This window comes from Lynx canadensis, chromosome F2, assembly GCF_007474595.2.
Source record: "Lynx canadensis isolate LIC74 chromosome F2, mLynCan4.pri.v2, whole genome shotgun sequence".
Lineage (NCBI taxonomy): Eukaryota > Metazoa > Chordata > Mammalia > Carnivora > Felidae > Lynx > Lynx canadensis.
This window is the reverse complement of record NC_044320.2, coordinates 66,037,303-66,060,017: the sequence shown is the minus strand read 5'-3', so window position 1 is coordinate 66,060,017 and position 22,715 is coordinate 66,037,303. Positions and strand designations below refer to the sequence as shown.

Here is a 22,715-nt window from a genome sequence, read left to right as displayed (position 1 = left end):
TTTTCCAACTCTATATTTATCTTCATAGAGCTGAAAAAAAAGTGCTGAAGAGAAAGTAGAAAACAACTGTGATATTTTAAAATAGTAAATGGAATTTTGTGATATTTTCCATTTTCTGAAGTAACATTTAAAATACTCGCATCAGGGGTGCTCAGTCAGTAAAGCATGCAACTCTTGATCTCTGGGTCATGAGTTCAAGTCCACATTGGGTTTTAGTTGAGTGTGGAGCTTACCTTAAAAAAAGTTACTCAAATCAATACTCAAAGAGTCAATACTTGAAGCCTCAGAAATCCTGTTTTCTCATATTTTTTCTCTGTAGCAAAAAGATATTTATTTAAACTTATATAACCTCAGTTAACATTTGACTATATTAATCCAAATATAAAGCAGAGTTCATTTTAATATGATAAATCTACTTCCCATGGTGGAAATTGGAAGGTATAGGGGTATAGGTGAGGTTTATGAAATAGCAAAGTAAATGAACTCATAAGAGTCATAAACCTTAAATTTTTCTCCTACCTCTATAGACAGGAACCTAATAACACTATCCTTGCTCTTCTAGAGAAGTAGAGCTGGACAATACTCTCTTCTCTTCCCTGAAAGGCTTTATACATATTCTGTTGTGGTCGACATTTTAGAAGGAGCTTAGGTGAGGATATCAGGAACATAATAGCCAAATCTGAAAATAACAACTCTGGAGTAATTTCCAAGGACTCAAATGATGATCTTGGTCTGAGTATGAATGGATAAGAAAAGGTTGATGGCTTATTATGAAAAAGACTTGAGGTTTTATTCTTTTTCTACTTAATATGAGTAAACAATGTAATATGGCTATTAAAAATACTGTGAATTCAGGTTGTGTTAGTAGAACATAGTATCAAGAGGGAAAAAATGCTAGTTCTGCTTCACCTCTACATTGCTGGTTAAATCACACTCACATCGTAATACTATACTGAAAAAGAATATGTTTAAAAACATTTTTTAAAAATGTTTACTTATTTTTGAGAAAGAGAGACAGAGAAAGAGTGGGGCAGGGGCAGAGAGAGGGAGACACAGAATCCGAAGCAGGTTCCAGGCTCTGAGCTGTCAACACTGAGTCTGATGTGGGGCTTGAATCCACAGACTGTGAGATCATGACCTGAGCCAAAGTTGGATGCTTAACTGACTGAGCCACCAGGTGCCCCTGAAAAAAATAAATAAATAAAAATTAACCAAATCTGGTCATGAGGAGAGTGGTCAGAATGTTGAAAGGCCTGAAAATTGTCTTATGACATTTTTTTTACCTTTTTAAAAATTTTATTTATTTTGAGAGAGACAGAGACAGCATGACATGGGAAGGGTCAGAGAGAAAGGAAGACAGAGAATCCCAAGCAAGCTGTACACTGTCAGTGCAGAGCCTGACACGGGGCTCAAACCCACAAACCATGAGATCATGACCTGAGCCAAAACTAAAACTCAGACGCTTAAATGACTGAGCCACCCAAGTGCCCCATGTCTTATGACATATTAAAGGAGCTAGGAATATTTTATTTTGGAGAAAAGAAAACATAGGACAACTAGAAAGGTTGTCTTTGAATATTTGAAGAGATGTCATATTTAAGAAGTATTAAGCTTTTTTTATAATCACAGAAGACAGAACCAGTGGGTATAAATTTCAGTGAAACAAATTTCAGCTTAAATTTATATATTCTTTGTGGGTGAGTCCCAAAATTTTCAAATGCTTTATCTGAAATCGTAATAACTGTAAGTTATTATTGTCCCCATTTTATACCTGAGATTCAAAAAATTTTCGGGAAGTGAATGATTTATATGAAGTCACACAGCTAGTAAAGTCTAGAGACTTAGACCAGGTTTTCTGATTTCCAAGTTCAGCAGTCATTCAAGTATATTACATATGCCTAATGAGAGCTTGAAAGAGATTTTTTTTTTCAATTTTAAATGTTTATTTATTTTTGAGAGGGAGAGAAAGCTAGGGAGTGGCAGAGAGACAGAAGGAGAGAGAGAATCCCAAGCAGGCTCCATGCTGTCAGTGCAGAGCCCTATGTGAGGCTCGAACTCCCAAACCATGAGATCATGACCTGAGCTGAAATCAAGAGTTGGATGTTTACCTAACTGAGCCATGTAGGCGCCCCTGAGGGAGATTTTTTAGGTAATCAAAGGTTAGTTTAAAAATAAAAGATAAAGGAATGTATTCCCAGTGAAACATAGGAAATGTTCGAAAGAGACTGGACAATAAATAGCCTGGGATATTGTGGAGAAAATTTAATTATCTGATTGGAGATTGAACTTTAAGGCCTCTTTCAAAACTAAAATTTCAAGATTCTGTGAGGACTTCAAATAGATGAAGAATTGGAAGAAAACACCAAAGGTGACTATAAGAGTTAGTTTTCCTAACTGTATATTGAGGAAGGGGGTGTAGAATCATAAAAATTAAGAAAAGCCAGAGCAGATATGAAGTCTGATAATAAGTCAAGATACTTGCTTGTTCTGGCATAGTTTATTGAAGTTGGTAGGAAAAAAATGCTTTGAAAAGAAACTAACATTTTTTTTAAAGTAAAAATATGCTGATCTTTAAGGCATGGCTTGTATACACATATAACTTGGTTTATTCCCGCCAAAATATATTTTATCTTTATAATATCAACATATTTGATTAGCATCAATTTTCTTTTTCAGAGTTTCCCTAGCTGAAGCACATGCTCGACTGAACTTAAGGAATAAAGTGCTTAAAGAAGATGTACTAATTGCAGCCTTATTGTTTGAAACATCTCTCACACTGAAATATGGTAATCTATTATTAATTTGTTAATGATCACTATAAATAATTATATTTAAATATTCTTAGACTGTTAAAATATCTATAAAATTTTATAAATTTTATAGCATTTATAAAATAAAATGTTATAGATATTTTATTTTTTAATTTTTTTAATTTTTATTTTTTTAAATTTAAATCCAAATTAGTTAACATATACTGTAATAATGATTTTAGGAATAGAATTTAGTGACTCATCACTTACATATAACACCCAGTGCTCATCCCAAAAATGTCTTCCTTAATCCCCCTTGTGCATTTAGCCCAGCTCCCTACTCAACACCCTGCCAGAAACCCTCAGTTTGTTCTCTGTATTTAGGAATCTCTTAATGTCTCTTTGTCTCCCTCTCTGTTTTTATATTATTTTTGCTCCCCTTCCCTTATGTTCATCTGTTTTGGATCTTAAATTCCACATATGAATGAAATCATATATTTGTCTTTCTCTGACTTATATTTCACTTAGCATAATACACTCTAGTTCCATCCATGTTGTTGCAACTGGCAAGATTTCATTCTTTTTGATTGCCTAGTAATATTCCATTGTATGTATGTATATATATACCACATCTTTATCCATTCATCAGTCAATGGACATTTGGGCTCTTTCCATGCTTTGGCTATTGTTGATAACTATAAATAATATTGTTGCTATTTACAATGGGGTGCATGTGCCCCTTTGAAACAGCACACCTGTATCCTTTGGATAAATACCTAGTAGTGCAATTGCTAGGTTGTAGGGTAGTTCTATTTTTAGTTTTTTGTGGAACTCCATAGTGTTTTCCAGAGTGGCTGCACCAGTTTGCATTCCCACCAACAGTGCAAAGGGTTCCCCTTTCTCCACATCCTCGCCAACATCTGTCATTGCCTGAGTTGTTAATGTTAGCCATTCTGACAGGTGTGAGGTGGTATCTCATTGTAGTTTTGATTTGTATTTCCTTGATAAGGAGTGATGTTGAGCATTTTTTCATGTGTCTGTTAGCCATCTGGATGTCTTCTTTGGAAAAGTGTCTATTCATGTCTTTTGCCCATTTCTTCACTGGATTATTTGTTTTTTGGGTGTAGAGTTTGAGAAGTTCTTTATAGATTTTGGATACTAACCCTTTATCTGATACGTCATTTGCAAATATCTTCTCCCATTCCGTTGGTTGCCTTTTAGTTTTGCTGATTATTTCCTTTGCAGTGCAGAAGCTTTTTATCTTGATGAGGTCCCAGTAGCTCATTTTTGCTTTTGTTTCCCTTGCCTCCAGAGACATGTCAAGTAAAAGTTGCTGCGGCCGAGGTCAAAGAGGTTTTTGCCTGCTTTCTCCTCGAGGATTTTGATGGCTTCCTGTCTTACATTTATGACTTTCATCCATTTTGAGTTTGTCTTTGTGTGGTGTAAGAAAGTGGTCCAGGTTTATTCTTCTGCATGTCACAGTCCAGCTTTCCTAACACCATTTGTGGAAGAGACAGTCTTTATTCCATTGGATATTCTTTCCTGCTTTATCAAACATTAGTTGGCCATATGTTTGTGGGTCCATTTCTGGGTTCTCTATTCTGTTCCATAGATTTATATGTCTGTTTTTGTGCCATTAGCATATGGTTTTGTTGATTGCAGCTTTGTAATACAGCTTGAAGTCCACAGTTGTGATGCCTCCAGCTTTGGTTTTCTTTTTCAGGATTGCTTAGGCAATTCAGGGTCTTTCTGGTTCCATACACATTTTAGGATTATTTGTTCTAGCTCTGTGAAGAATGCTGGTGTTATTTTGATAGGGATTGCTAAAATATTATGTATATATTAATTATTATTTTAAAAATCAGTAAATTTTTTAAAGTTTATTTATTTATTTATTTTTGAGAGGAGAGAGAGTGAGCACAGGCATGAATGAGGAAGGGACAGAGAGACAATCCCAAGCAGGCTGTACACTGTCAGCACACAGTCTGATGCGGGACCCAATCCCACAAACCTTGAGATCATAACCTGGGCCGAAATCTAGCACCCACTGAGCCAAGTGAGCCACCCAGGTGCCATAGAATAATAAATTTTTGTCAGGTAAGGCCTGTTTCAATTTGAACACTTACTAATTGTTTATAGGTAATATAACACGTTCCTTGTTATGCATGATTGCTTGGATTCTGAAACTTTTGCATTGCTTATAGAGTTCTGATAAAACATGTATTAAATACAACATGAAGTGATTCTAAATTTATCTTTCTTTTACTTAAACATTTTTTTTAATGTTTATTTATTTTTGAGAGAGAGAGACAGAACACAAGTGGGGGAGGAGCAGAGAGCAAGAGAGACACAGAATTTGAAGCAGGCTCCAGGCTCTAAGCTGTCAGCACAGAGCCCAATGCAGGGCTCAAACCCATGAACCATGAGATCATGACCTGAGCCAAAGTCGGATGCTTAACCAACTGAGCCACCAGGTACCCCATAAATGTATCTTCCTTCTACAATAACATGCAACAGGAACACCTGGGTGGCTCAGTCAGTTAATCATCCAACTCTTGATTTTGGCTTAGGTCATAATCTCACAGTTGGTGAAATCAAGCCCCGCCATGGGGCTCTACACTGACAGCATGGAGCCTGCTTGGGATTCTCTCTCTCCCTCTCTTTCTTCCCCTTCCCCTCATGTTCTCTCTCTCTCTCTTTCTCAAAATAAATAAATAAACATAAAATAAATAAAATAACAAGCAGCATTCAATTGTCAAGCAGTCCCCCTCAATGCAGTTAAGCACAGAGACAAAGAAAATGTGTTCATTTTGTATCACTGCCTTCCTGAATTGCTAGCTATAATACTATGACTATAGCATTTAATTATTTGAAATGAATTTGAGCTTATTATGGTTTTGCTAATAAAAACATAAAAGGGCTCCTAAAGTAAGAGTAAACAGAGTTATTCTCACAAAGCTCTTGCCGAATTGGATCAGACATTAATTTTCATAAGATATTACAATCCTTGAAGCCAAACTCTGGCTCCAACCTTGGGACTTAAAGGATGTATTAACACTGACTTTTTTGTATGTATATATTCAGTGCTTAAATTTGCCTTAAATTCAATTTATACAGTAATAACGGTTCACAAAAACTCATTAGAACATTAGAACTTTGTTCTATAATTGTCAAAATCAAACATTATTAACCTGGGATTCATGGATACTTAGAGTTCTCAGGACTTGTGAATCTCTAAATTATATGAAAATATTTACATGTATGTGCTTGACACCTTTTTGCTTAGAGAGATGAATGGTAAGTTTTATGAAGTATGTCTTATAGGTTCATGACCCCCAGAAAAAGTTAGTTACTATCCCATGTTAGTTTTATGTACCAAAGGAGAAAGACATTGATTCCCAACCAATACTAAATAACAGGAAGGATACAAAAATATTTTTATTTTTAATTTATCTTTTACAGGCTTCCTTTTTTAGAGATTTTATTGTTTTTATTTTTTATTTTTTTAAATGTTTATTTATTTTTGATGGGTGGGGAGGGGCAGAGAGGGGACAGAAGATCTGAAGCGAGCTCCCTGCTGACAGGAGAGAGCCTGTTGTGGATCTTGAATTCATGAACCAAGAGATCATGACCTGAGCCAAAGTTGGACACTGACTGAGCCACGTAGGCACCCCAGATTTTTTTTTTAATTTTATTTTTTTATTTTTAAAAATTTACATCCAAATTAGCATACAGTACAACAATGATTTCAGGAGTAGATTCCTTAATGCTCCTTACCCATGTAGCCCATCCCCCCTCCCACAACCCCTCCAGTAATCCTCAGTTTGTTCCCCATATTTATGAGTCTCTTCTGTTTTGTCCCTCTCCCTGTTTTTATATTATTTTTGTTTCCCTTCCCTTATGTTCATCTGTTTTGCTCTTAAAGTCCCCATATGAGTGAAGTCATATGATTTTTGTCTTTCTCTAATTTCACTTAGCATAATACCCTCCAGTTCCATCCACATAGTTTGAAATGGCAAGGTTTTATTCTTTTTGATTGCCGAGTAATACTCCATTGTGTGTGTGTGTGTGTGTGTGTGTGTGTGTGTGTGTGTGTGTATATATATACATAAATATACCATATCTTCTTTATCCATTCATCCATCGATGGACATTTGGACTCTTTCCATCCTTTGGCTATTGTTGATAGTGCTGCTATAAACATGGGGGTGCATGTGTCCTTTCAAAACAGCACACCTGTATCCTGTGGATAAATGCCTAGTAGTACAATTGCTGTGTCATAGGGTAGTTCTATTTTTAGTTTTTTGAGGAACCTCCATACTGTTTCCCAGAGTGGCTGCACCAGCTTGCATTCCCACCAGATTTTATTTTTTAAAAGTAATCAGGTTTTATTTTTTAAAGTAATCTCTACACCCAATATGGGGCTCAAACTTACACCCAGAGATCAAGAATCACACACTCTACCGACTGAGGCTGCTAGGCGTCCATATCTTTTACATTCTTATTATTTGTATTTAAAAGCATACTTGATAAAATCTAACACACATTTTTTATGTACCATAACAAAAAGATTCTGCCAATTTTATTATGACATGCTATCAAAATTAAAATATAATTAGATTTCAATAAGAAGACAAAAATCTGTGTCTTTGAATTTAGAAACTATACTATTTATTATTAAGGACCCCTATGGTAGAATATGGCTATTTTCACTTGGTGACTATTTTGTCAAGACTTTCGTGAAGTATTTAAGAAAGTATCTGTTAAGGAATATAAAACTAAATGAAGATTTTTTTTTCCTTTAGTTATTTTTTGTTTTCATAATGAATTTCAGTTAGGTATCTTGATTTTTAAGTCTTAAACAAAACAATGTTAAGAGATCCTTAAATGTTGGAGCACCTGGGTGGCTCAGTCAGTTAAGCATCTGACTTCAGCTCAGGTCATGATCTCGCAGTTTATGGGTTCCAGCCCCACGTGGGGCACTGTGTTGACAGCTCAGAGCCTGGAGCCTGCTTTAGATTCTGTCTCCCTTTCTCTTTGCCCCTCCCTTGCTCATGCTCATGCTCTGTCTGTCTCTCTCTCTCTCTCTCTCTCAAAAATAAACGAGGGGCGCCTGGGTGGCGCAGTCGGTTAAGCGTCCGACTTCAGCCAGGTCACGATCTCGCGGTCCGTGAGTTCGAGCCCCGCGTCAGGCTCTGGGCTGATGGCTCAGAGCCTGGAGCCTGTTTCCGATTCTGTGTCTCCCTCTCTCTCTGCCCCTCCCTCGTTCATGCTCTGTCTCTCTCTGTCCCAAAAATAAATAAAAAACGTTGAAAAAAAAAATTAAAAAAAAAATAAATAAATAAATAAACGCTAAAAAAAAAAAAAAAAAAAAGAGCTCCTTAAGTGTTATTTCAGTTATAGCAGGAAATTGGAAACAAGAAAAAAAAGAAGAAAAAAACATAGCAAGAAATTGATCCCTACTCAGGGACATTTTTCTTGGATGCAAAAAACAATAGGTTGTGCTCATGAACTAGATTTAGAAGTTGGGGCAGAGGGCATAGGGAAGAATTAAAGAAAACTTCCAATTTTCTGCCTTGAGCAACTGAGTGGACCATGATGCCATTTACCACAACTGGGAACAAAGAGAAAAAGGGTTGGGAGAAAAACCAAATTATAGATAGATATGTTTGAGACATCCTACAGAGATACCTTTAGATTGATACAAGAATCTGGAGTTTAGGTGAGGGTTCTAATTTAGAAATTTAATTTGGGAACCATCAGCCCAAAGATGGTACTCATAGCCATGGAATGGATGAAATTACCTGAAATTACCTAGATTGAGACTATACAGAGAACTCCAGGACTGCCCTTGAAGAATTCCAATATTTAGAAATGGGGTTGAGGAGGGGGAACAAACAGAGGAGAATGAGAAGCTGCAGCTACAACGTAGTAAGAAAATCAAGTGTAGTTATAGAAACAAGACAGTTTAAGATTAGATTTTACAGAATTAGGGGAAGATCAAAGGAATAAAATCCTTAAAAAGGTGAGAGGGGATGGGATCCAGAGCACATGTGAAGATATTGGTCTCTAATGAAAGAAGTCACTTCATTGTATAGGAGGGAAGACAAATGGATACAGAATCAGGTCTGTATCCATTTGATCATACACTGTATACAGGTCATCAGCTAAAAGCAAAAGGTTTGAGGAGAGAAGAATGGAATATCATAGTCATGGGGGCAGGAGGCAGAAGAACATTTGTCTTAGACTCAGCAGGGTTGTCTGGCAGTCAGTGGGCATCCATTTGAGGTTTCTGTGATTCATTTAAAGTGAAACCAAGAGATGCCAATTATGTGATTTTCTGCCTAGCAGCCTGAGTTCAGGCATAAAGTAAATTGTTGGGTTCATGCAGAGTTGAGGTTTTGATAGGCGACTGTGATAGAGGGTAAGGGAGTGGGGACACTGGCTTGGGATAGATTCTTAAATAGGTTAAAAGAAGGAAGTGAATTGAAGGAAGCCACTTGGAGGTCTTGGGATAGAAGCTGGAAGTATAAGAGGGAAGGGGGATTTGAACTAATGGTTTTGAAGTAAGTTTTTGGTAATGTCAGTTTCCTGTGATTTTCCTATGTGTGGTGGAGGTAGAGGAAAAACTCCAGAGAGGTCTGGAGTTAAGAGGGTCATTCACATGGAAATCACTGAATGGCAGGTATTAGGGAATAGAGGAATATTGTGAGCCACGTGCTGAGAACTGGTTGACTTCACCAAGGAAGAGAAAGAGTAGTAAGCCCAAATGGCACTGGGCATCAGCAGAGAGATTTTTATTAAGAGGAAAGCAGGGACAAGAATGGTCTGGTAGCAGCAAAGGGGCAGCAAGTCAGTCACTGTCTCTGTCTTGTGTTACTAAGGTATGAGTGGTGTTTTGAGAAAAAGCAGCTTCACTTTAGAGAGCCACAGGGAAAGCAGTGTTCTCAAGGAACAGTAAGGATTCAGGTAAGATAAAGGGAATGGTAAAGGGAGCAGTCATGGCAGTCTGAGACTATGTTAAGTGCATACTGATAACAGACGGCTCTAGGATGGTAGGCACTGTCTGCTTGGCTAGCAACTGTACTCCTGGCCAGTCACATGTATGTACTCATTCAATGAATCAACAATGAAACAGAATTTAAGAGCTTAACTCCTAAAGTGGTCGTCAAAAAGTTTTTGTTTTTTTTTTAATTTTTTTTTTTCAGCGTTTATTTATTTTTGGGACAGAGAGAGACAGAGCATGAACGGGGGAGGGGCAGAGAGAGAGGGAGACACAGAATCGGAAACAGGCTCCAGGCTCTGAGCCATCAGCCCAGAGCCTGACGCGGGGCTCGAACTCCCGGACCGCGAGATCGTGACCTGGCTGAAGCCGGACGCCTAACCGACTGCGCCACCCAGGCGCCCCCAAAAAGTTTTTTTAAGATGTGGTAAAATATACGTAACATTTACCATCTTAACGATTTTTAAGTGTATAGTTCAGTGGTGTTAAATACGTTCACACTGTTGCCACCATCCATCTCTATAAACCTTTCATTTTTTTCTGTACCCATTAAACAACAACTCCCCAATCTCTCCTTCCTTCCTCCAGTCCCTGGCAACCACCATTCTTTCTATTTTTATAAATTTGACTTCTCCATGTATCTAAGTCTAATCATATGTGTTTATCTTATGGCTCACTTCACTTCATATAATGTCCCCAAAGGTTTATTGATGTGGTAGCATGCATTAGAGTTTCCTTCTTGTTTAAGATTGAATATTCTATTCCATTGTATGTATGTGTACACACGTACACACACACACACCACACACACCATTTTGTTTATTCATTCACCCAACAATGGACCTTAGATTGCTTGCACCTTTGGCTATTGTGAATAATGCTATGAACATGAGTATATGCTCACTTACCTCTTTGAGACCTTGTTTTAAATTATTTTGGGTATGTGTCCATAAATGAAATCCCTGGATCATGTAATTTTTTGAATAAACTGCTACTGTTTTCCATAAGGGTTGCACCATTTTACATTCTCACCAACAGTGCACAAGGGTACATTTTCTTCATATCCTTGCCAACATTTGCTTGATAGTAGCCATCCTTATGGGTGTAAGATGGTATTTCACACCATTTACCTAGTGATTAGTGATGTTGACCATCATTCATGTGCCTATCTTCTTTGGAGAAATGTCCGTTTCTCCTTTGCCGATTTTTGAATTGGGTTATTTTCTTGTTCAGTTGTAGATCCTGTATCAGATACAATTTGCAAGTATTTTCTCCCATTCCATGGGTTGCCTTTTCACTCTTCATTGTAGTATTTGACGCACCCATTTATTTTGATGTGGTTTAACTTATCTATTTCCTCTTGTTGCCTGTGCTTTTAGTGTTATAACACTAGAAATCTAGTGTTACATAAATTCCAGAAATCACTGCCAAATCCAATGTCATGAAGCATTTCCCCAATTTTTTGTTTTTGTCTTAGCTCTTATGCTTAGGTCTATAATATAAGGGACCAACTTCATTTTTTTTTTCTTATGGGTATTGTTTTTTCAGTACCATTTGTTGGAAACTGTCCTTTCCCCATTGGTCTTGGCACTCTTAAAGCATAAATCATTTAACCATGTATTTGAGGGGTTATTTCCAGGCTATTCAATTCCATAGGTTTATGTCTTTTTGCCAGTGGTTCTGAATAATTGAGATTACAATGATGTCTTTATCTTCAGTCATCTGCTTAACCTTTATCAAAGTGTTTCCCTACCTTCTAATACCTTCTCTCCCTACTTCTTCCACCTCCTCACAGCACTGTTCAGGTTCAAAACTCTAAATGACTAGGTCAACAGATAACAAAGTTCTAGTTTCTACACTTAAAAAAATGTTATTTTTGAGAGAGAATATGAGCTGGGGAGGGGCAGAGAGGGTGGAGGGGACAGGATTTTAAGTGGGCTCTGCACTGACAGCAGTGACCCCAACACTGGGCTCGAACTCATGAACTGTGAGATCATGACCTGAACCAAGGCTGGACACTAAACCAAGCCACCCACGTGCTCCTCTAGTTTCCGTGTTTTAAAACGTAGTATTTTTTCTTGGCTCTGGTAAGTCTGTGTATATACTGAAACTATTTCATGAGTCTCAAAGACAGATCAGTTTTAAATGATTATTGAAATATTCTATTAAATAGGTCAGAACTTAAAAACTCTTATTGGGGGGGCCTGGGTGGCTCAGTAGGTTGAGCATCCTACTTTTTTAAAGTTTGTTTATTTGAGAGAGAGTGGGGGAGGGGCAGAGAGCGAATCCCAAGCAGGCTCAGTGCTGTCAGCGCAGAGCCTGACGTGGGGCTCAATTCCATAAACCATGAGATCATGACCTGAGCCAAGATGAAGAGTCAGATGCTTAACCAACTGAATCCCACAGGTGCCCCAATCATCTGATTCTGCATTTCAGCTCAGGTCATGATCCCAGGTCGTGGGCTCAAGACCCACAGCAGGCTCTGTGCAGAGTGTAGAGCACGGTTGGGATTCTCTCTCCCTCTGCCCCTTTCCCCAGCTTGCACTCTATAAAACAAAACAAACTCATACTATTTTGCTGAAAATGTGATTTCACATTTAGCATTTTAAGGACTTCTCATTTACACTTTTTTCCTTAGGGGCCACTGTATTTTGTGTTGCTCCAAATGCAGTATTTCCATTTGAATTGTATAATGAAGAATATTTGGAGCAAAGGGATATCTATTTGAATCAATGCCAACAGCAGCTCCAACAGTTTATTGCCACATATGGACCTGGGACAGCTATTTTCACTAGTGATGAATAGGCAATCTGAGGAAAATCATTTTCTTCACTCATATTTAAGCAGTGGAAAGGTGTGATTCTGAAGTAATGCTTCAGGTAATACTATGTATGGTAGTACATTAGAAGGCTATCTGAAAAATATAAAAGGTCTCATTATTAAAAATCTGGTCGGGGGACCTGGGTGGCCCAGTTGGTTAAGCGTCTGACTTCAGCTCAGGTCATGATCTCACGGTTCGTGGGTTCGAGCCCCGCATTGGGCTCTGTGCTGACAGTTCAGAGCTTGCTTCAGATTCTGTGTCTCCCTCTCTGCCCCTCCCCTGCTCATTCTCTCAAAGAATAAATAAACATTAAAAAAATAAAAAAAGAATCTGGAAACTAAGCAATGTTTAAAAACGGTCACTTTTATGTAGTTCTACTGGTCACAAGATGGCAAGAATAGTTTAAATGAGAATATTTACCTAAAAATAAATCATTTTTCTTGCACCTGTGAACCTGACAAATGGAGTAAATAACAGCAACATATAGAAGCAGAAGCCTCCAATTTAAGGACATTTCCTACTTCATTACTTTTTATGTCCATTATATAGTTTTGGAAGCCCTAATTATGAATTCAGGGAAAGCTTGGAAATTTTCCATTTTTTAAAGCCAGGTTAAATGAAAAAAAGTAATTTATAACAAATCAAGGGGTAAGAATTGGCTCCTTGAACCTAACTGGTTACAAGAAAGGCACCAAAAGGCAAAGAAACCCAATTTGCAAACCATCTTCATTTTTGGAGGGAAGAGATCTATTCTGAAAAGGTGTGTGTGGGGAAAGAGAAAATATATTTAACTTGTAAAATCCCCAAATCCTTTTCATTGTTCAAAGGTTTAATATGTTAATTTTTAAAATGTTTTTGAGAGAACAGTGTGAGTGAGGGAGGGCCAGAGAAAGGAGACCCAAAATCTGGAGCAGACTCCAAGGCCCAAATGGGGCCTGAATATACCAACCAGGAGATCCTGACCTGAGCCCAAGTTGGACACTTAAAGCAGTTGAGCCACCCAGGTGTCCCAATAAGTTAATTATAAAAAAAATAAGATACTACCATGCCGATTCTTTAGAAACTGGCACTTTATGGAGCTAAACCATAAAGGTTGACAGCTCTCTCTATAGGCCTTTGACAAATCATTCCTACTCATTCAACAGTATTTACTGAATATTCACTAGTTTCAGAGACTTGTGTTACTTTTTCAGAATGCAAAGCTAGTTTTTTTTGTTTTTGTCTTTTAAGCTTTTATGTATTTTTTGAGAGTGTGGGAGAGAATCCCAAGCAGGCTTCATGCTCAGTGTGGACATGGGGCTGGGCTCCATTTCATGACCTGAGCCGAAATGGAGTCAGCAAAGCCAGGTTTTAAAAACAATTTACATATTACAGTTCTAGAATTCTAGACTTGCCATAATGGAATTATAACCTAGATAAAAGCACTCAACAGGGGAAAAGCAAGATTTAGCTAAGTTCAAGTCTTCAGAGTTAAGAATTCAACTTTAGAATTCCTATAAATTCTAAGTCCTGGTTGGAATGGACTGTCCAGTCACTATTTCCCTTAATATGACATGTTATTATTTGTACTAAGATCACAATTTTTTTTTGTTCAAAGGCAAAAGCAAAGAATAAGATTAAAACTTAAACTATGTAGGTCACAGGTGAAATCTTTATTTGTAAGGGATAATTTGTTAAGGTGTTTAGGAGATTCCAAATACTTATTTATTGATAAAGAACATACTTTCTTAAAGTATGCTAAAAACAAATCTGACTAGTAATTATGGTAAACACTCAATATATTTTAAAGATAGCAGACTTTACTGCCCAATAGTTAAAAGTATTCAAGCATGTATTTCTCTACATAACTTATTGTGAGGTGATCAATGTTAAATAAAGTATTTATTCATGTCTTCTTGACCAATTCTTCATTTTTCCTTCCAACTGCATGCCTCTGGGGAAAAAAATCAGAAACCAACAATGAAAATCACTCCATAGTCAAAATCAAAGGAGAATCAGACTTCTGACAACACACACACAGGCAACTTTAACAGGATATAGCCCTAACCCTTTGGAGTTTCAGATACTTTTGAATTATTATTAGCTGTGATTGCCAGAATTACTTACCGAGGCAATGAAGAATTTTTAACCACAACAGTTATGGACTTGGACATTCATCTGCAGCTACCTACATGCTGAAAAGAACATATAACCCATTTTAATGAAAAATTGCATTATACTTGAGTAATTCACATAAACAATATACATAACTGGCATCTCAGTCTTCAAATTATTTCTTCAAAGAAACCCTCAGCTGGGTAAACGGCAAAAAGTAATTTAAGTCATCATTGTGCCAGTTACTAAACCTATCTAGGTCAAAAACCTACTAAATGTTTTTGGTACTGCTTTTCATAGACAGTACCATAAATACACAACAAAGCACAGTGTTTAACATTAAGTTTTGGTACCTCATTACATGCAGTTGTGCTCCTAGTGGTTTTATCACAGCCATCCTCAGATGTTTTTGGAAAACATCACAACGTTCATTCATCTTCAACTCATAGGCTCTGTTGTACCTAGAAATCAAAATATTTCATTGTGAATTCTCATTTGTACTTGCCATCTGTTTGGCATCTTATATGCAGGAATGGTCCAGTAAGACTTTTTCATTCTCATCAGGAGCCATAAACATTTTACTTACAACCTTCCTGACTCCCATCTAACTTTTTATAAAAACTACTAACATTTGAGGCCATATACTGGAATAATTTTGTTATTTAACACATCTCTCATGGAATGAAGTACTTTCTGCTTAGTTCTACTTTTTTTGGTAGTCCAAACGGATAACCCCAAAATTTAGAACCTCTGTAATGGCTTCAACAGATTAGTACTTTTGACTGTTTAGGCCCTAATAATTCTATAAATGATCTTTCCAAGCTGGAAATGGGTTTATTAGCATGGATAGGAAAAATTGTGGCTATATATAGGATGTTCTTTACTGTGGCAGTATCGATGTTAGGACATGATGGTCCTAATGAGTACCTAGCCATTGCTTTTCTGTCTCAGAGCTTGACAAGGATGAGATGAGTCAGGTTAAAGGTTAGATGTATAAAAACAAGTGTGTAGACCTCCAACTAAAGCATCACAATGGCAAATCTAATGTAGTTTTAGAGCAGATACATTATGTTGACATCATTATTGGACAGTCTTGTAGAATTAAGTCCCAGGTCGCCTGAAAGCACACTTAGGTAGTGCAAAGAATGGCCAGGGCCACAGATCATCTCTTACAGCACCCCAGGAGGGTAAATCATTGAACCAGACAGCTACTGGAAATGATTTATGAAGACACATCAAATGTTGTACCCTGCAAAACAATTTATCATTTTCAAGTCTGGAAATAATTTCACATCGTCAATATTAGGAACACAAACTAGTAGTTATGAATAATACCAACTTGGAAAGTTTCAGTGTAATGAGATTCATGGGAACTACTGACAACTATATGCATAATCTCATTTGTGTAAATCCTACAAGAATGTTTAGTGATACATATTTGTAATAAAACTGCTGTGCCTGCTTCGGCAGCACATATACTAAAATTGGAACGATACAGAGAAGATGAGCATGGCCCCTGTGCAAGGATGACACGCAAATTCGTGAAGCGTTCCATATTTTTGAGGACGTGGAGAAATGGAAACCCTCTTGCACTGTTGGTGGGAATGCAAATTGGTGCAGCCACTCTGGAAAACAGTGTGGAGGTTCCTCAAAAAATTAAAAATAGACCTACCCTATTATCCAGCAATAGCACTGCTAGGAATTTACCCAAGGGATACAGGAGTACTGATGCATAAGGGCACTTGTACCCCAATGTTTATAGCAGCACTCTCAACAATAGCCAAATTATGGAAAGAGCCTAAATGTCCATCACCTGATGAATGGATAAAGAAATTGTGGTTTATATACACAATGGAGTACTACGTGGCAATGAGAAAGAATGAAATATGGCCCTTTGTAGCAACGTGGATGGAACTGGAGAGTGTGATGCTAAGTGAAATAAGCCATACAGAGAAAGACAGATACCATATGGTTTCACTCTTATGTGGATCCTGAGAAACTTAACAGAAACCCATGGGGGAGGGGAAGGAAAAAAAAAGAGGTTAGAGTGGAAGAGAGCCAAAGCATAAGAGACTCTTAAAAACTGAGAATAAACTGAGGGTTGATGGGGGGTGGGGGGGGAGGGTGGGTGATGGGTATTCAGGAGGGCACCTTTTGGGATGAGCACTGGGTGTTGCATGAAAACCAATTTGACAATAAATTTCATATATTGAAAAAAAATATTAAAAAAATAAAAATAAATAAATAAATAAAACTGCTATCCTTCCCACTCAGCTCAAAAAGCTAAGAGCCAGGATACAAAATCCCAGATGAGAGGCACCTCAGGAGTTATGAAGATAGGTTGAAGGCAGGAGTTATGTGATAGGTAAAGAATTAGATGCTAGAGTAATGAGAAAAATCACAGTTGTTAAATGGTGTGGTGGGCTCCGTATTTATTATGCTTCAGGATTTACCTGTTATCAGTATTTTTACCAAACATTTGGTTTTAAAACCCCCAGTATTTAGCAATAAAAGTAGGATTGATGCCACTTATGCCTCAAAATAAAGATGACTAATACCAAATGTAAACTATTTTTAGCCATCAAATGCCCTGGTGACAGCAACATATTTGGGAGGAGGTAACAACAAAAAAGCCCGACACAGGATTATACCGTTTCATCGATGAGGTATTAATACCATTTTAAAGTATTTAAGTAATATCTATATCCAAAGTGGAGCTCAAACTGACAACCCCCACCCCAAGATCCTCCAACTGAGCCAGCCAGGCGCCCCAATATCTTGTTTTTGAATAGGCAACACGTTCTTCCAGCCTCCCAGCTGTTGACCAGTTTCTTCAGTATTATGTCCAGAAATACACATCTCTATATAAATGCAAGCATCTAAGGGTAGAGCAGGCATTTATGGCTTAGGGAGGTTCTAAACAGTACATACTGTTCTCCCAACTTCAAAACATCACGTTTTTAGAAGATATTTACAAAGGAAGATTCACAAACACATGCGACAAGTCACTGTCCTAAGTCGCTACCAGAACTGTTACTAAACTGATAACAATTTTAAAAGCCAATCACAAACTACAGTTAAGTAAAGGTTGTCTTTAATATCCTAGAGATAATGCCTTTCCCCTTTTATAAAATGCTTGCGTACTACGAATAAGTCGCCCACTAAGGGACCCTAAAACCGTCTAGGCTGCACACAAGGCTTTGCTGGGGATACAAAATTGCTCCGAAGGAGGCCCCGGCGTACACCAAAACCACGCGCCATACCTTCCAGCCGCCTCGAAACCACCTCAATCTGAGAAGGCCCTTTATTAATTTTTGACTTTAGAACAGTCGAAACGGGCGTTTACTTAAAAAAAGGGTCAGTAGAGACTCGCGGCTGGTTACTAAAAAATGCGACAGAGCCAATAACCCAGGACGCTCTGGGTGGCAGAAGGGGAAGCAGAAGGGGAAGGCTGCCTCCCGGGCCGACCTCGCGGCCATGCCGCTTACTCGGCTGTGCTCTGCAAGGTCGGAGGCCCTTTACACGGGGGCCCCAGGGCAGAGACCAGAGGCGGGCCTGGGTTCCGGCAACGAGTCGGGTTCCCGGTAGTAACAGGTTGAACTAAGACCGCAAGGACTCCCACCTCGAAGGACCCAGCGACTGGTCCGCTGGCGCTGCCGCCCGGTCCGCATGACCGACCAAGCTTCGCAAGCCCTCCTCCGTCGACAGCCGCGCGGAAAAGAAAGCACAGCTTCTTCCGTTGGGCTTTTGGGGCTCCGGGCCCCTCCCCTTCCGGGCCCTGGCCCCGCCTCCGACAGGGGAGTTTGTGTCTGGCGGCGGAGTCCGTGCTAAGCGCCAGGGCGGTCGCTGGGGCTGCGTTCTCAACGTCTGGGTGGCGCTACCCTGAGATCTGCGTTTCTCCGACTGCGGTGGAGTGCTACACCGTAAGTTCATATTGAAGGGAACTTTTGGAGGCTTTCAAGGCTCATGAGGAGCTATTTCACCCAGAGCTATTTCACCGAGTATGCAAACGTGTAGTCTGTCAGTTTGTAATGGACCCAAAAGAGCGGGAAATATTCCAAAAAGGAAGGGTCTCCCATTCCCAGTACTATATATTTGCTTAGTCTTCTACTCCCCCACGTAGTTCAGTGCTTAAAAAAACTGGTGGTATTGGACATCCCAATTTAGAATAAGGGTATCTGGAATCGACCCCATCAAACACATAGAAGAACCAGTTGCCACAAAAAAAGCTGTTATATCTCCCTCATAACAGTAGCTACTGCTGCTGTTTTTGTTGATAATAATTATAGAGCATTAAAAAAAAAAAAAGCATTCGTAAAGCAGTCACCCGCTTTGTTTATGAACATGTTCTAATTTGCTATTGATTTTTCATTTTTGTGTTTTTTTACTCTTCTTTCTTTCAATCATTTTATTTGAGTCCTGGCTACGAAGCACTAGACTTAGTGCTGTAGGAGATAGGCTGATGATCTTGTTGCCAGAAAGAACACACGTGAAAGCATGTAATTAAACAATTGAATCAGTAAAAGGCACATCATCTTTCCTTTACAAATTGGAAGTCTAAGAAACTGATTCAAAATCCAGTACAAATGTATTTGCCTCAAGGAAACATGGTAAAAAAAAAATCTAAACTTAGCAAAATAAATTGTTGGTTATACTTACTTTCTCAAAGAATTTCTCTCTAACGTTTTTGCTGAATGTTTTGCAGGGGTTTAAAATTCTTTGTTTGGGACCCTAACTGGGCAATTTATTCTGTCAGGTGGTGGCTTGGACCTCAGCCTGCCATTGCAGACTCTTGGCTGGATGTAAACTTCTACAACCTAATTTTGCAACCTGGACAGCCACCTCCATCAGGCCTTTGTCTACAAGTGGATGGGGAGGTGTGGGAGCTACCATTACTGAAAGTTGTACTGAAAGAGGAGGGTGACTTTGCTGAACCCATAAATGCTATGGCAACATTTTAGGCATGTTCTCAGTGTCTGGGGCCATGTGAGAAGGAACTGGAGATCAGCATGGATGCTCCTGCAACAGTTCCTTACAGGATACCTCCTAAGTTGCTAGTTTTCCTTTCCTTCAGTGGGTTGCTCACATGGCACTTATTAGCATCTGCTTCTGAAGGATACCTGACCTGGATAGGATATGGAAGGGACCACTGTTTTAATGACTTAATATGTTCTTCAGACTAGATACAATTAAATTCTGGAACTAATATTTAGGTGTTCCTAAAACTCCACAGCCACCTATTTTCAGATTATAATTTTAAGTCAGTTGGGTTTTTTTTTAAGTTTATTTATTTATTTTGAGAGAGAGAGAGAGGGAGAGAGAGAATCCTGTGCAGGCTCTGTGCTGACAGTGCACAGACTGCACTGCACTGACACAGGGCTCGATCCCACACACCATGAGATCATGACCTGAGCTGAAATCTAGAGTTGGATGCTTAACTGATCGAGAAACCCAGGTGTCCCAAAGCAGGTTTTTGTTTTTTTTTTAATTTAAGTAATCTTTACACCCAACATTTGGCTTGAACTCATGACTCAAAGATCAAGAGTTGCATGCTCTTTTAAAAATATTTTTTTAGGGGCGCCTGGGTGGCGCAGTCGGTTAAGCGTCCGACTTCAGCCAGGTCACGATCTCGCGGTCCGTGAGTTCGAGCCCCGCATCGGGCTCTGGGCTGATGGCTCAGAGCCTGGAGCCTGTTTCCGATTCTGTCTCCCTCTCTCTCTGCCCCTCCCCCATTCATGCTCTGTCTCTCTCTGTCCCAAAAATAAATAAAAATGTTGAAAAAAAAATTAAAAAAAAATATTTTTTTAATGTTTATTTATTTTTGAGAGAGCAGGCACAGAGAGAGAGGGGACACAAAATCCAAAGGAGGCTTCAGGCTCTGAGATACCAGCACAGAGCCTGACAGGAAGCTTGAACCCACGAACCATGAGATTGTGACATGAGCCAAAGTTGGACGCTTAACTGACTGAGCCACCCAGGTGCCCCTTGAGTTGCCTGCTCTTCTGAGCCAGCCAGGTGCCCCTTAAATCAGTTATTTTAATTGATTAGTAGTATAATTCATTAAATAAATGTTATGTTTTCAACTGCATCGCAACTAAGTGGCTTTTAAAAAATGAGTAGTGTATTATCCCACATTGCAGGAAGTCCAGAGGTAGCTGGTTCTAGGGTTGGTTAATTCAGCAGCACAGCATTGTCAGAGTTTGTGGTCTTCTCTGAGACTCTTGATTTTCCCTTCATGGTTGCAAAAAGTCTCCCACAACTATAAACATCACATCTTCTTATAAAAACATCCAAAGGCAGGAAGGAAGGAATTTTTTTTCAGGTGTTTCTTTTTTTTTTTAAGTTTATTATTTTTTTGTTGTTTTAAATAAACAGAGGCAGAGAAGAAGAGGGAGAGAACCTTAAGCAGCCTCCATGCTCAGCACAGAGCTTGATGCAGGGTTCGATTCCACAACCCTGGGATCATGACCTGAGCCAAAATCAAGAGTCCAGCGCTCAACCAACGGAGCCACCCAGTTGCCCCACAGTGTTTCTCTTTTAATCTGGGTGAAAAGTACTACCAAGAATGCCCTTCAGGTGCCATTGACCATGGTTGGGTTACATGTCCAGAGATGATCAGCTCATGCTGTGAGAAGGTAGGTTGTTGTAGAAAAGAAAGAGAAGGGCAAATGGCTATTAAAAAAGCTATCAACGGTTCTTGCCACAACAGGTAATCTTAACTTTAAGATTTGGGGGTATTGCTGTGAACCTCAAGAGCTCTCTTCTAGGGATACGTGGCTGGTTCAGTTGGTGGAGCATGCAGCTCTGGATCTTGGGGTTATAACTTCAAGCCCTACATTGGGCATAGAGACTACTTAAGATAGATAGATAAGTAAGTAAGTAAGTAAATAAATAAATAAATATTTTAAAAAAGAGCTCTCTTCTAATTACTCTACAAAGGGAGATAACCTTATAGGAGCATGATTAAGGATATGGGAATTCTGAGAAAGAATGGGTTCAAATATTCAACTTCTGCCCCAAAATTTGCCACAAAAGCAAAAATAGCTTTTTAACAAAGGTTAATTGACATACTAAGAATTGCACATATTTAAAATGAAAAATTTCCAAGTTTTGACATGTATACACCTGTGAAGCATCACACTAAAGTTAATGAACAGGAGTGCTTGGTGGCTCAGTCAGTTAAGCATCCAAGTCTTGATCTCAGCTCAGGTCTTGATCTCAAGGTTGTGAGTTCAAGCCCCGTGTTGGGCTCCACACTGGGCCTGGGACCTACTTAAAAAAGAAAAAAGGTAATGGACATATTCATCACCCCCAGATATTTCCTCATGCTCCTTTGTAATGTCTCCTTCATGTCCCCAAACTCCACCTTTAAACCCCATCCCCAGGCAACTGCTGACTGACTTTCTGTTGCTACAGATTAGTTTGCATTTTTCTATAATTTGCTTAAATGGAATCATATAGTGTGTACTCTTTGTTGGCTCTTTTCATTCAGCATAATTATTTTGAAATTCATCCATGCTATTGTATGTAACAATAGTTAATTCCTTATTAGTGCTGAGCAGCATTCCCATATATGGATATACCACAGCTTGTTTATCCATAGATCCGTTGATGGACATTTGGATGTATCAGTGCTTGGCTATTACAAATAAAGCTGCTATGAGCAAGTTTCTAGGTGGCTCAGTTGGTTAAGCATAGGACTCTTGACTTCGGCCCAGGTCATGATCTCATGGTTCGTGAGATTAAGCCCCACAATGGGCTTGCTGCTGTCAGTGCAGAGCCTGCTTTAGATGCTCTATCCACCTTTCTCTGTCTGCCCCTCCCCTAGTTGTGCTCTCCCTCTCTCAAAAATAAATAAACATTAAAAAAAAATAGACGTTCTTCATTTTGATGGAAACCAATTTATTAATTCTTTTTCTTATATGGATTTGGCTGTTATGCCTAAGAAACTTTACCTAACTCAAAACTTCTGGAAAGTCCTTCCTCCCGCCCCCTCCCAACCATAGACCTACTCAGTTATTCCTCAGCAGAATAAATGTGCCCTTTT

The 22,715-nt window shown here is 38.8% G+C and overlaps 1 protein-coding gene, 1 long non-coding RNA gene and 2 other non-coding genes across 6 annotated transcripts in view; 2 read left to right on the top strand and 2 right to left on the bottom strand.

The window, feature by feature from the left end:
- Positions 1–12,716, top strand: part of MCMDC2 (minichromosome maintenance domain containing 2) — a 42,907-nt gene extending 30,191 nt beyond the window's left edge. For 2 of the 3 annotated variants that reach the window (XM_030304057.1, XM_030304056.1), the window contains one exon: positions 2,677–2,740. In XM_030304057.1, coding sequence (XP_030159917.1) covers positions 2,677–2,691 — 15 coding nt within the window. In that variant the 3' untranslated portion in view covers positions 2,692–2,740. Of the gene's footprint in view, positions 1–2,676; positions 2,787–12,391 lie in introns of those variants that run through there. The other variant, XM_030304058.1, reaches the window with a different exon arrangement.
- Positions 12,717–14,203: 1,487 nt separating this feature from the next.
- On the bottom strand, positions 14,204–18,408 carry LOC115506183. Its single transcript, XR_003966266.1, has 4 exons — positions 18,291–18,408; positions 15,022–15,129; positions 14,681–14,748; positions 14,204–14,507 (listed from the first exon to the last, which is right to left on the bottom strand). It is a non-coding gene; the product is annotated as an uncharacterized LOC115506183 (long non-coding RNA).
- On the bottom strand, positions 14,823–14,911 carry LOC115506584. The gene has a single exon (XR_003966436.1). It is a non-coding gene; the product is annotated as a small nucleolar RNA SNORD87 (small nucleolar RNA).
- LOC115506600 lies at positions 16,123–16,229 on the top strand. The gene has a single exon (XR_003966445.1). It is a non-coding gene; the product is annotated as a U6 spliceosomal RNA (small nuclear RNA).
- Positions 18,409–22,715: the final 4,307 nt, after the last annotated feature.